This window comes from Oncorhynchus mykiss, chromosome 12, assembly GCF_013265735.2.
Source record: "Oncorhynchus mykiss isolate Arlee chromosome 12, USDA_OmykA_1.1, whole genome shotgun sequence".
Taxonomy (NCBI): Eukaryota; Metazoa; Chordata; class Actinopteri; order Salmoniformes; family Salmonidae; genus Oncorhynchus; species Oncorhynchus mykiss.
In genome coordinates, this window is record NC_048576.1 from 86077874 (window position 1) to 86095025 (window position 17152).

General features: G+C 43.7%; 1 protein-coding gene across 6 annotated transcripts in view; it reads right to left on the bottom strand.

Annotated features, from left to right (window-relative positions):
* Positions 1 to 479: 479 nt before the first annotated feature.
* spag9a (sperm associated antigen 9a) overlaps positions 480 to 17152 on the bottom strand; it is a 54592-nt gene continuing 37919 nt past the window's right edge. For 4 of the 6 annotated variants that reach the window (XM_036938917.1, XM_036938919.1, XM_036938922.1 and 1 more), the window contains 18 exons: positions 13561 to 13617; positions 12018 to 12194; positions 11283 to 11412; positions 11086 to 11178; positions 10589 to 10711; positions 9857 to 10049; positions 9413 to 9622; positions 8929 to 9118; positions 8660 to 8776; positions 8348 to 8428; positions 5561 to 5628; positions 5034 to 5182; positions 4351 to 4522; positions 3534 to 3647; positions 2909 to 2953; positions 1675 to 1851; positions 1376 to 1519; positions 480 to 1249 (listed from right to left, as the gene is read on the bottom strand). In XM_036938917.1, coding sequence (XP_036794812.1) covers positions 1131 to 1249; positions 1376 to 1519; positions 1675 to 1851; positions 2909 to 2953; positions 3534 to 3647; positions 4351 to 4522; positions 5034 to 5182; positions 5561 to 5628; positions 8348 to 8428; positions 8660 to 8776; positions 8929 to 9118; positions 9413 to 9622; positions 9857 to 10049; positions 10589 to 10711; positions 11086 to 11178; positions 11283 to 11412; positions 12018 to 12194; positions 13561 to 13617 — 2359 coding nt within the window. In that variant the 3' untranslated portion in view covers positions 480 to 1130. The remainder of the gene's footprint in view (positions 1250 to 1375; positions 1520 to 1674; positions 1852 to 2908; positions 2954 to 3533; positions 3648 to 4350; positions 4523 to 5033; positions 5183 to 5560; positions 5629 to 8347; positions 8429 to 8659; positions 8777 to 8928; positions 9119 to 9412; positions 9623 to 9856; positions 10050 to 10588; positions 10712 to 11085; positions 11179 to 11282; positions 11413 to 12017; positions 12195 to 13560; positions 13618 to 17152) is intronic. The other 2 variants (XM_036938921.1, XM_036938923.1) reach the window with 1 other exon arrangement.

The following is a 17152-nucleotide window of genomic DNA, read 5'->3' on the forward strand; positions in this document are numbered from 1 at the left end:
TGGACTTAACCCAACAACAGAATGGTGTGGACTTACCCCAACAACAGAATGGTGTGGAGGTACCCCAACAACAGAATGGTGTGGACTTAACCCAACAACAGAATGGTGTGGACTTACCCCAACAACAGAATGGTGTGGACTTAACCCAACAACAGAATGGTGTGGACTTAACCCAACAACAGAATGGTGTGGACTTAACCCAACAACAGAATGGTGTGGACTTACCCCAACAACAGAATGGTGTGGACTTAACCCAACAACAGAATGGTGTGGACTTAACCCAACAACAGAATGGTGTGGACTTACCCCAACAACAGAATGGTGTGGACTTAACCCAACAACAGAATGGTGTGGACTTAACCCAACAACAGAATGGTGTGGACTTAACCCAACAACAGAATGGTGTGGACTTAACCCAACAACAGAATGGTGTGGACTTAACCCAACAACAGAATGGTGTGGACTTAACCCAACAACAGAATGGTGTGGACTTAACCCAACAACAGAATGGTGTGGACTTACCCCAACAACAGAATGGTGTGGGCATATACCGGTCATTAAAACTATTTATGTGAGTAGACCGCTGATTGGCCAGCTCATCCTCCTCAGGAGGATGACATCATCCTCAATGAGGAAAAGCAAGCATTTTTGAAACGGTCTGTTTGAGATACAAGTTTGAGGTGGAGGATTTGAAGTGTCAACAATATTATTTGAGTATGAGTTAACAGAATACAAACTTCTAAAAGTGAGATTTTCACTGGACAGTTACTTTAAAACACTGAGCTGCCTTTATACCGCAGTCGACTTCTAGAATGTGCTGCAGATATCTGGAGCAAGTGAAAACAACGGTTTGAAAAGGGCCCGGTGAAGTGCACTGCACTTAAAATGAGTGCACTTATCTATCCCATGTGCACTTATCAGGAGTTGACTTCACTGCTTCACTTTAACCTGGCAAACATTAGGCCCCAAATTCATGGATACATTTAAAACAGACACTAAAAGAATCCTTAGCAACAATGTAGTCATCCACAGTAGTAATAATAATATCAATAATAACAACTTAAAACCTAAGGGAGGGGCATGCGGGGGGGTTGTGCGACCGAGTAGTGATGTGGCAGTCTGTGATTGGCTCACTCCTGGCAGGAAGTGACTTGCCAGACGATGATGTGGCTGCGTTCTGGTTTGGCGGGGGTGGCCTGCTTCATGGTGGGCTCCGATAGGCTGCCATCCACCTCTCCTACATCATCACCTGTTGAGGAGAGATACGTCATATAATGTCATACCCACACACACACACACACACACACACACACACACACACACACACACACACACACACACACACACACACACACACACACACACACACACACACCCATTCTGAAGTCGATGTAGCCTTCTCCTCCACTCATGACCAGGAAGGTTTTGGCAGGTTCAGAGGTCGCCATGTCAGACGATTCAGAGGCGGGGTCATCCGACCCAGAATCCCCTCCGGGCCCGGGGGACGGGATCACCTGACCTGGAACAGGAAGTTAAGTATTGAGTACTTCCTCGGTCAAGTTCAGGAAGAAAACTGAATGAAACAGGTAGGAAGGGACTGCCTGCGCAGAATAATTTTTATTTTCTGTTGCAAAATGTAGCACACCCTAATGATCACTACCCCTTGCTACTTACCTGGGACGGCTGCAAAGAACTTGACTGCATCTCTGTGTCCGTGGAAACACAGCTGTGCCTGTGCCATGGAACAGTAGGGCACGAAGCTGCCTGGCAAAGTGCTCTCCGTGCCCTCCTCACTGAACACCCGCACGGCACCGCCAGGGCGATTTGGCACTGCACCCGCTGTCTTGTTGGCTACAACGTCACAACAACAACAAGACAACTATAGAGTTAAAAACAAAACCTATAGAGTAATGATGTCAGGAAAAACTCCTGGCCTTAAATTAAGCATTTCTTAACTGTAATGTTTTGCGAAGTGAATCCATTTAGCTTGTTATCCATCCATAGCAAGCGGCACACTGCAAAGCCTCCATTATAAACTGGATGTTCGATCCCTGAATGCTGATGGACTGACAGCCATGGTATATCAGATCGTATACCACGAGTATGACAAAAATGTTTATTTGTACTGCTCTAATTACGTTGGTAACCAGTTTATAATAGCAAAAAGGCACCTTGGGTGTTTGTGGTATAGGTCCAATATACCACGGCTAAGGGCTGTGCCTAAGAACAGCAAGGCCATCCTGAAAACACATACAGTAGACCCAAAGCCAAGGTCACGCTGTAAACATGCTACACATGGAAAGGAAGGAGTCGTTATGAAATGAATGAATGGAGTGAAACATTTAGAAACAACACAGACAAGTTAAAACTAAAAGACATCAACAGAGCGACAATGACTGTGACTGCCCTGCCCTGCACAGACAATGAAGCAGTCAGTTGGGTCTGTTTGTTTGTCTAGCCGCATAGAGAGAAGCAGAAAACTAACTTAAGGAGAGACCAGAGACCCACTACTAGGATCAGAAACAACAGGCAGGGAGAGACCAGAGACCCACTACTAGGATCAGAAACAACAGGCAGGGAGAGACCAGAGACCCACTACTAGGATCAGAAACAACAGGCAGGGAGAGACCAGAGACCCACTACCAGGATCAGAAACAACAGGCAGGGAGAGACCAGAACTGACCAAAGAGCACAAACCAGGCCCAAATACACGGAGAGGAGGATAGAGAGAGAGAAGGGTAGAGAGAAAAGAGGAGAAGATGCAGCTATATGGAACTGACTAGGAATAGAAGCACTAGAGATAGAAAGGGCAAGACAGCAGGACAGAGGAGGAGGGACAGAGGGAGAGAAACAGAGTAGTAAAGAAAGGGAGAAGTCTGGTTAAGCTTGCTGTGTGATGGAGACTCACCCCTGAGGCCCCTCAGTAAGACTCCATGCTGAGGAGGACCTATAGCTTCAGTGAAAGAGGGAGGAGAGGAGGAGGGATATATGGAGCAGCGGAGGAGTAGAGAGTCTATGAATACCCACTCTCTCCTTTACAGACAGCTAATTGGAGCTGTTTCATTCACTGTATGAGTGTTAATTCAGCAGGTTGGTATTTATTGGGATGACTCATGTACTGAGGCAGCTCAGCAGGATAGCCACTAGCTGGCACAGCCACAGACATTAAACCCTAACTGTAACCACACTGCTAACCTTATGCCTAACCTTCAATTAAGACCAAAAAGCTCATTTCTGATAATGACTTTGTACAATATAGCCAATTTTGACTTTGCAGCTGGCCCATCAAGTGGAAATCGCTCAATAAACGTCAACCTGCATGAATGAATGGGCCAAGTTAAAGTAGATAAACCTTTTCACCATCCAACAACTTTATACAGTGGCTTAAAAAATATTTGTTGATCGTTGCGTTGTTATAAAACATGGTATTTTGAGGGACGTGAACATTTTCAAGGGGCAAGGAACAATGATTGAGGGAAGGTGAGGAGAGGAGGCCATCTTAGATGACTGAGATGTAGCTGGTATGGACTTACCTTCTGACAGCGGGATGGAGATGATGACACCATTTCCTGTTCCGACCCACAGACGGCTACAGGATATCATGAGGGCTGTGATCCTGACGAAGGAGAAGCCCAGTTTACCCGTACCTAGAGAAGGGGAGAGAAGAGAGGACAGGGTCATAACACTGCTTAAACTCATGCTAAATTGACAGTGTTACAGGGTAACAATGTACACTGAGTGTACAAAACACTTCCCATGACAGACTGACCGGGTGAATCCAGGTGAAATCTAGGATCCATTATTCATGTTAAATCCACTTCAATCAGCGTAGACGAAGTGGAAGAGACCGTTTAAAGAAGGATTTTTAAGCCTTGAGACAATTGAGACATGGATTGTGTTTGTGTGCCATTCAGAGGGTGAATGGGCAAGACAAAATATATAAGCGTGGTACTGTTTTGATGATGTGTTTGATGTGTTTTTCGATTTCATTTGCATTGATGTCAGAGTGGTTAGAGGGACAATAGAGCCCTGAGTACCAGACCATTAGCGACCTGACGGTCGTTAGCGAGTTGGGTGCTACTGTACCAACGCATGTCCAGAGTGCATAAGAGAAGATTACTGTGAATCAACGGTCATGTGGAATTTGACCGAGGCCATGACTCATGACGCCGGTGTGGTAATACAGTAACTGCAACAGCCCTAAGCACAATCATTCACGTATTCCCCATGCATTCTATTGAAACAAAGTTATTTTTCATCTACCATCCTAAAACTCCTCTGCTTTGTCAATGTCAATACTTCATGGCAATAAAGTTGTATTGATTTAAACAGTGAGTCAATGTACAGTACCCAGCATCTTGGAGACGTAGGGCTCTATGTCGACATCCTGGAGGTGCTGGTAGGTGTGGGCGTGGAACAGTCTGAGGGTGGAGTCCAGGCGGATGGATACCCAGATCCCATCTCCCACCCAGGCCAGCTGACGCACCTGACTCTCCTTCCGGGGGTGGGCGTCAAACAACTTCTACACAGGAGGAAATAGAGAAAGTAGCATTATAACCATGTTAAACCACACTATATCACTATCAGATATTGCACAGACATCATGGGCCGATATACAGTGTATATTCTATTTGATTGTGGTTGTACTGTTGAGAGAATACATAAATGTTAGATCACAAGAAACATAAGACAATGAGATCTCAAAGGACAAAGTGGGCTGGAGTTATTCTAACCTATGTGGAATAAGTCACCAAAGGGCCTTTATCAATTTCATGGATGAAAGTCTTAAAAGTAGAACTACGACAATTAGAGCAACAAAACATCTTCAAACCAAAAGGGAGATTATACAATAACTTTAAGTGTCATTTTGTGAAACTTCCTTTTGGGTGTTTTGGAAAAGACTTCTAACAGCTGTGGGGAAAGTCATAAGGATTCCCATTTATCTAGCACTTTTCTGAAACACAAATCGCTTTACACTGTCCCCCCTTCTACCATCAGAAGGTTTCCAGTATAAACCACGTCAGATGATGTACCTCTATCCTCATGGCCCTGGGTTGGATGACGTAGATCTTGTTCCTGTAGCCACACCACACCTTGTCATGCACCACTGTCATACAGCGGATAGAGTGGTGCGGCCGGCCCAGGTCTAGTAGGTGGTAGTTGGTCAGATCCCACTGTCCCTCTGCATAGGGAGAAACACACACAAACTATATGCTTGTGACACAAAATGGCTGCCAAGCCGTTTTACTCCAGGGAGCATCACAATAGCAGGTTTACGTTTATTAGAGTCTGGTCCTGGAGGCAGAACTGAGTGATTTCCTCTAGATGTAAAGCCAGCTGTAAAGTCACAATTGTCTATATTGTAAAAATTCATATAAACACACATTTGCGTTTGGGTCTTAATTTAAGGTTGGGGTTAGGCATTAGGGTTAGCAGTGTGGTTACGGTTATGGTTAGGTTTAAATTAATTTTGTATTACTTTGTGGCTGGGCCAGCTAGAAGATTTATTACAAAAACGCTAACCTGCATCACAATATGGCTTGAATCAATGCATCCTTACCCAGGCCTCTGTGGAATATAGCCAACGTGCCATCAGCCAAGGCAACCAGGACTCTTCCTCTCACATGCCTGCAGACAGAGAGCACACATAGACATGTCTGGTGAGATATACATGGCCTGAATACTCACTACAAGACATGTCTGGTGAGATATACATGGCCTGAATACTCACTACAAGACATGTCTGGTGAGATATACATGGCCTGAATACTCACTACAAGACATGTCTGGTGAGATATACATGGCCTGAATACTCACTACAAGACATGTCTGGTGAGATATACATGGCCTGAATACTCACTACAAGACATGTCTGGTGAGATATACATGGCCTGAATACTCACTACAAGACATGTCTGGTGAGATATACATGGCCTGAATACTCACTACAAGACATGTCTGGTGAGATATGCATGGCCTGAATACTCACTACAAGACATGTCTGGTGAGATATGCATGGCCTGAATACTCACTACAAGACATGTCTGGTGAGATATACATGGCCTGAATACTCACTACAAGTAGTGTCTGGTGAGATATACATGGCCTGAATACTCACTACAAGTAGTGTCTGGTGAGATATACATGGCCTGAATACTCACTACAAGACATGTCTGGTGAGATATGCATGGCCTGAATACTCACTACAAGACATGTCTGGTGAGATATACATGGCCTGAATACTCACTACAAGTAGTGTCTGGTGAGATACACATGGCCTGAATACTCACTACAAGTACTGTCTGGTGAGATATGCATGGCCTGAATACTCACTACAAGACATGTCTGGTGAGATACACATGGCCTGAATACTCACTACAAGTACTGTCTGGTGAGATATGCATGGCCTGAATACTCACTACAAGACATGTCTGGTGAGATATACATGGCCTGAATACTCACTACAAGACATGTCTGGTGAGATATACATGGCCTGAATACTCACTACAAGACATGTCTGGTGAGATATACATGGCCTGAATACTCACTACAAGACATGTCTGGTGAGATATACATGGCCTGAATACTCACTACAAGACATGTCTGGTGAGATATACATGGCCTGAATACTCACTACAAGACATGTCTGGTGAGATATACATGGCCTGAATACTCACTACAAGACATGTCTGGTGAGATATACATGGCCTGAATACTCACTACAAGACATGTCTGGTGAGATATACATGGCCTGAATACTCACTACAAGACATGTCTGGTGAGATATACATGACCTGAATACTCACTACAAGACATGTCTGGTGAGATATACATGGCCTGAATACTCACTACAAGACATGTCTGGTGAGATATACATGGCCTGAATACTCACTACAAGACATGTCTGGTGAGATATACATGGCCAGAATACTCACTACAAGACATGTCTGGTGAGATATACATGGCCTGAATACTCACTACAAGACATGTCTGGTGAGATATACATGGCCTGAATACTCACTACAAGACATGTCTGGTGAGATTTACATGGCCTGAATACTCAGTACAAGTACTGTCTGTCTCTCTTTGAGAACCTTTGTGTGTGAAATAATCAATAAATCATATCAATCATGTAGGGTATCAGTCAAAAGTTTGGACACACCTACTCATTCTTTAATTTGACTATTTTCTACGTAGAATAATAGTTAAGACATCAAAACTACGAAATAACAAATATGGAATCATGCAGTAACCAAAAAAAGTGTTAAACAAATCAAAATAGATTTAATATTTGAAATTCTTCAAAATAACCACTCTTTGCCTTGATGACAGCTTTGCACGCTCTTGGCATTCTCTCAACCAGCTTCATGTGGTAGTAACCTGGAATACATTTCAATCAACAGGCGTGCCTTGTTAAAAGTTAATATGCAGAATTTCTTTCCTTAATGCATTTGAGCCAATCAGTTGTGTTGTGACAAGGCAAGAACAGCTCAAATAAGCAAAGAGAAATGACAGTCCATCATTACTTTAAGACATGAAGGTCGGTCAATCCGCAAAATTTCAAGAACTTTCAAAGTTTCTTCAAGCGCAGTTGCAACAAACACCAAGCACTATGATGAAATGGCTCTTATGAGGACCGCCACAGGAAAGGAAGACCCAGAGTTACCTCTGCTGCAGAGGATAAGTTCATTATAGTAAAATACATTATATCAAAATGACTGTGTGAATTGGCCGAATTGCAGCAAAGAAACCACTACTCAAAGACACCAATAAGAAGAAGAGACTTGTTTGAGCCAAGAAACAAGCGCCAAGGACATTAGACCGGTGGAAATCTGTCCTTTGGTCTGATGAGTCCAAATTTCTGATTTTTGGTTCCAACCTCTGTGTTTTTGTGAGACGCAGAATAGGTGAACGGATGATCACCGCATGTGTAGTTCCCACCGTGAAGCATGGAGGAGGAGGTGTGATGGTGTGGGGGTGCTTTGCTGGTGACAATGTCAGTGATTTTTTTTAGAATTCAAGCCACACTTAACCAGCATGGCTACCACAGCATTCTGCAGCGATACGCCATCCCATCTGGTTTGCTCTTAGTGGGACTATCATTTGTTTTTCAGCAGGACAATGACCCTAAACACACCTCCAGACTGTGTAAGGGCTACTTGACCAAGAAGGAGAGTGATGGAGTGCTGCATCAGATGACCTGGCCTCCACAATCACCTGACCTCAACCCAATTGAGATGGTTTGGGATGAGTTGGACTGCAGAGTGAAGGAAAAGCAGCCAACAAGTGCTCAGCATTTGTGGGAACTCCTTCAAGACTGTTGGAAAAGAGTCCTCAGAGTACTCACACTATGTTGAGGATGGAGTCCTTTAGCTTGATGGCGTGGAGACACTTCCTCCACCGAGCCACAGACGAGTGCACATACAAACTAGAGAGGGAGGAGACAAAGATTAAGAAACACAATCCCCAAATAAATGGGGCTGATTTTCTAAAGATAATTATATGGATCAGGGTGCATAAAAAAAAATTAACAGAGAAATTACAAAAAATGTATAATGCATTTTTCTTTTCTTGACCAAAGAGATTCTACTGTATATTCCATACTCATTTATTTCTGTGTGGCCCTAGTGGCCCCTGGTGACCACTCCCTTGTCCTCACCATCCGTTCTGGGCCCCCAGCCACATGGTGGGCAGGGCGCTGCTCATCCTCTGGACGTCCTCCCCAGCAGGGAGCATGTCGTCGGGAAGAGACGCCTCACCCACCCCATCCTGGTCCCTGGGAGACAGAGAGAAAGAACAGGGCTGGTGAGCTTTAGTGTATCAAACACACATTAATCACTCATGTATAAAACCCAGTGCCTTAAACAAGGGATCAGAGTTCTCCCTGGTCAGGTCACTACTAACTAGTACTAGGTCAGACAGTCTCACCTCTGTGTGTCTGCAGTGGAGGACTCATGGTGACCGGCTCCCAGAGGGTCTGTGAACACGTGTTCTGTGTAGATGCCTGGCTGACTGACGACCAGCCCCTGGTTCTCCTCCCCCTCCTCTGTAGCCTCTGTGGCCTCTTCCGCCGTGGGGACCCCATCCTCTGCAGGACTGGGCTCTCTGGACAGATCCACTGTTGGGTGGAGGTAGGGGGAATTTGTAGAGAGAAAATATTACAGTAAGTATGCATTAGATACAAAAGGATGATTCAGGGTGGAACCCAGGGCATACCCCAGTTTTAATGTGTGTGAAAGTGTGAAAATGCCAACATTAAAAACCCCTCATTCAACTACTCCTGGTTGAATGAAATGGTATAGTTCTGGGCAGGAACAAATGCCTTCAAACCCTGTATCTCTCCAGGACTAGTGATGGAGGTGACCACTGCTATAATGTCCTGAACCGCGGCCAGTTCCTGTGTCTGTGTTACCTGAGCTGTGCTGGGCCGGGAGGTCATTGAGCCCTGCCCCGGCCATCTGGAGGACGGCGGTGGTCCCTTCCGTTGCCAAGGCGCCGTCGCTGCCCGCGGAACCCAGACTGGCCACGCTGCCTGTCAATGACACGCCATCAACTGGCCCGGACTCCAGGTCCTGGGGTACAGGTAGCTCCTCCCCTGCAGGGTAGTCTGTCTCCAACACACCTGAGAAACAGACATGTGAAAACACACAGAAGTGAGCACACACACACAGTACCGTTTTATTCATTCCATTCAGACGTTACAATGACCCCTTCATCTGATTGAGGGTAACACCAGCCAACACTGACATACACAGACCCATCTTGAGACATTATGAGGAATTTTAATACTATAAATTCCTCATAAACTGTACACAAACATACACACACAAACTACACACAAACATCACACACACACCTGGTATGCTGGCGATGCAGAGGACGTGTGAGTTGCAGGCGTAGAAGCTGTCCAGCAGGTCAGAGGGCTGGTTGGCCTCCAGCACCATGACTTTAGTAGAGGAGTGGGTACTGGTACAGATCCACACCCTGCAGGACATCTCATCCTGCAGGCGCAGCTCCTTCTCCTTCTCCTGGTCACCTTTCTCCTGCTCCTGAAGCAAGGACAGGACAGACTGATCATGAGTAAGGACAGGACAGGCTGATCATGAGCAAGGACAGGACAGACTGATCATGAGTAAGGACAGGACAGACTGATCATGAGTAAGGACATGACAGACTGATCATGAGCAAGGACAGGACAGACTGATCATGAGCTCCATTATACCAGGACTAGTATGTATAAGGGCTAACGATGTTGACTCGACTGAGGCCTGTCATGATGGCTTGAGGCCAGTACTAGTAAATATGAGAGCTTTAACTTGTGTCTGTATGTATTACCATCCAGTCTGCTTTCTCCAGTCATTTACAGTACAAGCTCTCAAAAACAGCATTAAACTGTTTTAAACACACTTATATTGTATAAAGTTCCAGCATACAGTACTTTTGTTGACTGATATACAAGCTCTCTAAAACAGTCAGAAGTTTCCATATACTGTCCTGTGATCCTGATGAGACACCCTCCTTACGTCAAGGTGCTTAAGGTACGGGTACACCCCCCTTGGCCAACATGCTCAAAACACCTCCCCCTTACCTTGTTCTCTGTCTCTAAATGGTCCAGGCTGCTCACAGAGCCCTTCCTGCTCTGTCCTTCCAACATGGACCCTCCCTCTCTGATCTTCCCTCCTGACAGGTTCACACCCGCAGCACACCACAGCTGCAGACATATCAATCAATCAATCAAACAACGTACAATTTATAGAAATTGCATTTAAAAAAGCTCAATACACCACAGGAGGTTAGTGGCACCTTAATTAGGGAGGACGGGAACGTGGTAATGGCTGGAGCGGAATGAGTGGAAAGGTATCAACAACATCAAACACAAAGTTTCCATGTGTTTGATGCCACTCCATTTGCTCCATTCCAGCCATTATTATGAGCCGTCCTCCCCTCAGCAGCCTCCATTGCAAAACATGTATTATACTAGTGTATCACAACTTGGTATTAAAATGTTGCATTGTGCACAATAGTAATGTATGTTTTCACAGATCAAAATGAAGTTAACTTAATCACAGTGTGTGCTGTGCTCACCTTCATAGAAGCATCTTTCTGGTCCAGGGGCCTCAGGTAGACTGGCACAGGTAGATTCTTCTCTTTGTTCTCTGTTGGGCCCCCGTTCACTACCTGAAAGGACACACAAGATGTCATATAACAAATAAAAACTTGGATATGGTTATTATTGCGAACTCTCTCCCTCTCTCTCTCCCTCCCATCCCCTCCTCTCCTACCTTAGATTTGCTGGGTAGACTCCATCCGTGGGCCTGTACCTGTCCATCCTCCTTCTGCATGTGGGCTTTGACCTGTCTGTACTGGGCCCTCTTTTGCTCCCTACGGGACGGAGAGGCGCACGGGTCCATTCTGACAGGGAGACAGGACAAAAAGGGAATTTCATTACAAAAAATTACATTATGGGCCGGTTTGCTGAATCCTGTACTAGAAAGCACTGTCAAATGAGATTCTCCAATGAAAAAGCTTTGAGGTCCAGAAATATGCCCAATATGGGAAACAAGCCCTAGGAGTATATGAACGTTTGTGTAGCATGGTTATGAAGAGTTCTAAAATAGAACAGGTTATGAAGAGTTCTAAAATAGAACAGGTTATGAAGAGTTCTAAAATAGAACAGGTTATGAAGAGTTCTAAAATAGAACAGGTTATGAACAGTTCTAAATAGAACAGGTTATGAAGAGTTCTAAAATAGAACAGGTTATGAAGAGTTCTAAAATAGAACAGGTTATGAAGAGTTCTAAAATAGAACAGGTTATGAAGAGTTCTAAAATAGAACAGGTTATGAACAGTTCTAACCATCATAAGTAGTTGACCCACATATCCATGATTCTATTATAAGTGCTGTGTAATATATGGAGTGAATGACCATAGCTCATCATGGCAGAGGTCAAGAGAGGAATAAGGAGAGCTACAACATTACTAACACATGACAGAATGAGTGCTGTGTCACTACTCACTCCTCGTTGAGGAAGTCGAAGGCCTTGGACTTCTCGGTGGGGAACTGGGAGAAGGTGCTGCTCCTCTTCTTCATTCCCCCTCCTGCAGGGGGCATGTACTTCACCTCTCTCCCCTGGGACTCCGCCTTCTTCATCACTGCCGTGCTGGAGGAGGAGGGGCTAAAGAGGCGGCTGAAACTGCGGGGGGGAGAGAAACCATAGGGATGCGAAGGGGGGGGAGGGGTTGGTATAGGGAGGCGCAAGGCCGGGGGTCAACCACCAACCAACAGTAAACAGTCACCCACCACCACCACCATCACCTCAAGTATAGTGAAGTGAAGCATGCTGGGGATTTGGGTACGTTGATTAACAAAACCAAGGCCCACCCATCACAATACCACTCGTGGCCCCTTAACTGAACGGGAGTCATACATATTAATATATAGTATTATAAGCCTACATACAGTACACTAGTACTGTATATTAGGACACCTACACCTGTGTATTTCTGTGTTTGTATATACGTTTTGGCATATGTTATCTGAATGTCGATAGCAGATAGTAATCTGATAGTGTGGGACAGATGGTAATCAAGCAGATAGATTTCAATAGACTGCATAACATGTGATTACAATGAGCTCCACAGGACAGTAAGAGGAAAGAGCCCCATGTTAAGACAGTTAATCACAGTAAAACTCACAGGGATGAAGGAGGACACCTCTGTCAGTTGATCAAAAGAAGCATGCAATTCTATTTTTCATTATTTTCTTCATATGTCTACACATCATACTGTAATGGACAGTAGATCTTACAAGAGTGTGCATTAATAAAGAGTTGGACATATTTAAATCTCCGCACTACAACAGGTTATAGCCTATTGCAGAACGAAGCACTTGTCCATACATTTTCCTGTAAACAAATACAACTTCTGAGAGGACATGAAGGAGGTACAATCAGCTGACATAGATAGACCTCTCTCTCTCAGCAGTCTTTAAGCAGACTAGCAGGACGACATAAGGCAACAGGGTCAGGCGGGGGGGAGGGCAAGAGAATCACATTGGACTGATTTGTTTGTTGATTGGATGGAAAACATGAAGAGTAGTACACATCCAGGATATGTCTATTGTTCAGGGGACTGTAGCAGACCTGGGTTGAAATACTATTCAAAATCCTTCAAAGACTTTGAACGTTTGCTTTAGCCTGCATGGACTGCCAGGTGGGTGAGATATACGCAGTTGGGAATTGTCTATTGGTTCCGTTGCAATAGGCAAGCTCAATCAAGCAAAGCTAAAGGATTTGAAAGGATTTGAAATAGTATTTAAACCCATGGCTAGACTGTAGTTACTGTACCAAGGGGCAAGAGAGGGATGGCTATGATTTTTAAAACATTTACCTAAGACTGAACATTTAATAGCACATCCAAAAAGAAAGAAAACAGGGATGGAATTTCCAGAATGTTATCATGTTGATAGTGTTGAATACATCATATCAGAAATGTATAGAATTCCTATGAGTTTTTTGGTACAGGTAGTCATTGAAGGAAAGATTATTTGAGACTGCTTACAATTGCCAGATGCTGGATTTCTTCTTCTCAGTAAGGGAAGGGTTTTCTCTGGAGGCTCTGGTAAGACAACACAGCATGGCATCATGTTAAAGGGACTGTTCAGCACAATTACTTACGTCATTGGTTAGTTTAACGAAACCAAAGTGTTGATTGCAGTCACTCCTTGTCCATAAAAAGCCTTCTAAGTAAAGAGATATGTAGATAACTATGTCACTTCTCTGAACTATCCCTTCAACTCATTCATTTAAATTGGTAGAGCAAGGATAGAGCAGACGGATGATTTCAGAGTGGAGTCTCAGAGTGGAGCTTAAAGAGTGTATATGAAAGGGGTTGTGGAGAAGGAAACCCTTCACTAGGCAACATAGTATTATGTTTCATTCTGTTTATTAACATTTGATCTCCAAAAATGTTGATTTACTTTTGAACATTCTGGAAGTTTGGTGTTCTGAAACAATGAACTTTGACGTCACTCTGGGAACCAGTTATAAAGCAACTGCAGCATATTACTATAGCAGAGGCCATGGAAACAACTGCTGCATATTACTATAGCAGAGACCATGGAAACAACTGGACCATATTACTATAGCAGAGGCCATGGAAACAACTGCTGCATATTACTATAGCAGAGACCATGGAAACAACTGCTGCATATTACTATAGCAGAGACCATGGAAACAACTGCTGCATATTACTATAGCAGAGGCCATGGAAACAACTGCTGCATATTACTATAGCAGAGACCATGGAAACAACTGCTGCATATTACTATAGCAGAGACCATGGAAACAACTGCTGCATATTACTATAGCAGAGACCATGGAAACAACTGCTGCATATTACTATAGCAGAGACCATGGAAACAACTGCTGCATATTACTATAGCAGAGACCATGGAAACAACTGCTGCATATTACTATAGCAGAGACCATGGAAACAACTGGAGCATATTACTATAGCAGAGGTCATGGAAACAACTGGAGCATATTACTATAGCAGAGGTCATGGAAACAACTGGAGCATATTACTATAGCAGAGGCCATGGAAACAACTGCTGCATATTACTATAGCAGAGGCCATGGAAACAACTGGAGCATATTACTATAGCAGAGGCCATGGAAACAACTGGAGCATATTACTATAGCAGAGGCCATGGAAACAACTGGAGCATATTACTATAGCAGAGGCCATGGAAACAACGGCTGCATATTACTATAGCAGAGGCCATGGAAACAACTGGAGCATATTACTATAGCAGAGGCCATGGAAACAACTGCTGCATATTACTATAGCAGAGGCCATGGAAACAACTGGAGCATATTACTATAGCAGAGGCCATGGAAACAACTGGAGCATATTACTATAGCAGAGGCCATGGAAACAACTGGAGCATATTACTATAGCAGAGGCCATGGAAACAACGGCTGCATATTACTATAGCAGAGGCCATGGAAACAACTGCTGCATATTACTATAGCAGAGACCATGGAAACAACTGCTGCATATTACTATAGCAGAGACCATGGAAACAACTGGAGCATATTACTATAGCAGAGGTCATGGAAACAACTGGAGCATATTACTATAGCAGAGGCCATGGAAACAACTGCTGCATATTACTATAGCAGAGACCATGGAAACAACTGCTGCATATTACTATAGCAGAGACCATGGAAACAACTGCTGCATATTACTATAGCAGAGACCATGGAAACAACTGCAACATATTACTATAGCAGAGACCATGGAAACAACTGCTGCATATTACTATAGCAGAGGCCATGGAAACAACTGCTGCATATTACTATAGCAGAGACCATGGAAACAACTGCTGCATATTACTATAGCAGAGGCCATGGAAACAACTGCTGCATATTACTATAGCAGAGACCATGGAAACAACTGGAGCATATTACTATAGCAGAGGCCATGGAAACAACTGCTGCATATTACTATAGCAGAGACCATGGAAACAACTGCTGCATATTACTATAGCAGAGACCATGGAAACAACTGCTGCATATTACTATAGCAGAGGCCATGGAAACAACTGCTGCATATTACTATAGCAGAGACCATGGAAACAACTGCTGCATATTACTATAGCAGAGACCATGGAAACAACTGCTGCATATTACTATAGCAGAGACCATGGAAACAACTGCTGCATATTACTATAGCAGAGACCATGGAAACAACTGCTGCATATTACTATAGCAGAGACCATGGAAACAACTGCTGCATATTACTATAGCAGAGACCATGGAAACAACTGGAGCATATTACTATAGCAGAGGTCATGGAAACAACTGGAGCATATTACTATAGCAGAGGTCATGGAAACAACTGGAGCATATTACTATAGCAGAGGCCATGGAAACAACTGCTGCATATTACTATAGCAGAGGCCATGGAAACAACTGGAGCATATTACTATAGCAGAGGCCATGGAAACAACTGGAGCATATTACTATAGCAGAGGCCATGGAAACAACTGGAGCATATTACTATAGCAGAGGCCATGGAAACAACGGCTGCATATTACTATAGCAGAGGCCATGGAAACAACTGGAGCATATTACTATAGCAGAGGCCATGGAAACAACTGCTGCATATTACTATAGCAGAGGCCATGGAAACAACTGGAGCATATTACTATAGCAGAGGCCATGGAAACAACTGGAGCATATTACTATAGCAGAGGCCATGGAAACAACTGGAGCATATTACTATAGCAGAGGCCATGGAAACAACGGCTGCATATTACTATAGCAGAGGCCATGGAAACAACTGATGCATATTACTATAGCAGAGACCATGGAAACAACTGCTGCATATTACTATAGCAGAGACCATGGAAACAACTGGAGCATATTACTATAGCAGAGGTCATGGAAACAACTGGAGCATATTACTATAGCAGAGGCCATGGAAACAACTGCTGCATATTACTATAGCAGAGACCATGGAAACAACTGCTGCATATTACTATAGCAGAGACCATGGAAACAACTGCTGCATATTGCTATAGCAGAGACCATGGAAACAACTGCAACATATTACTATAGCAGAGACCATGGAAACAACTGCTGCATATTACTATAGCAGAGGCCATGGAAACAACTGCTGCATATTACTATAGCAGAGACCATGGAAACAACTGCTGCATATTACTATAGCAGAGGCCATGGAAACAACTGCTGCATATTACTATAGCAGAGACCATGGAAACAACTGCAGCATATTACTATAGCAGAGGCCATGGAAACAACTGTGGAAATGATTTATATGTTGTATCCATAGTCCTTTGCCTATTCCTTCATGTAGGTATCTGATTCTAGAAAAATAAATATATATACAGTGCCTTGCGAAAGTATTCGGCCCCCTTGAACTTTGCGACCTTTTGCCACATTTCAGGCTTCAAACATAAAGATATAAAACTGTATTTTTTTGTGAAGAATCAACAACAAGTGGGACACAATCATGAAGTGGAACGACATTTATTGGATATTTCAAACTTTTTTAACAAATCAAAAACTGAAAAATTGAGCGTGCAAAATTATTCAGCCCCCTTAAGTTAATACTTTGTAGCACC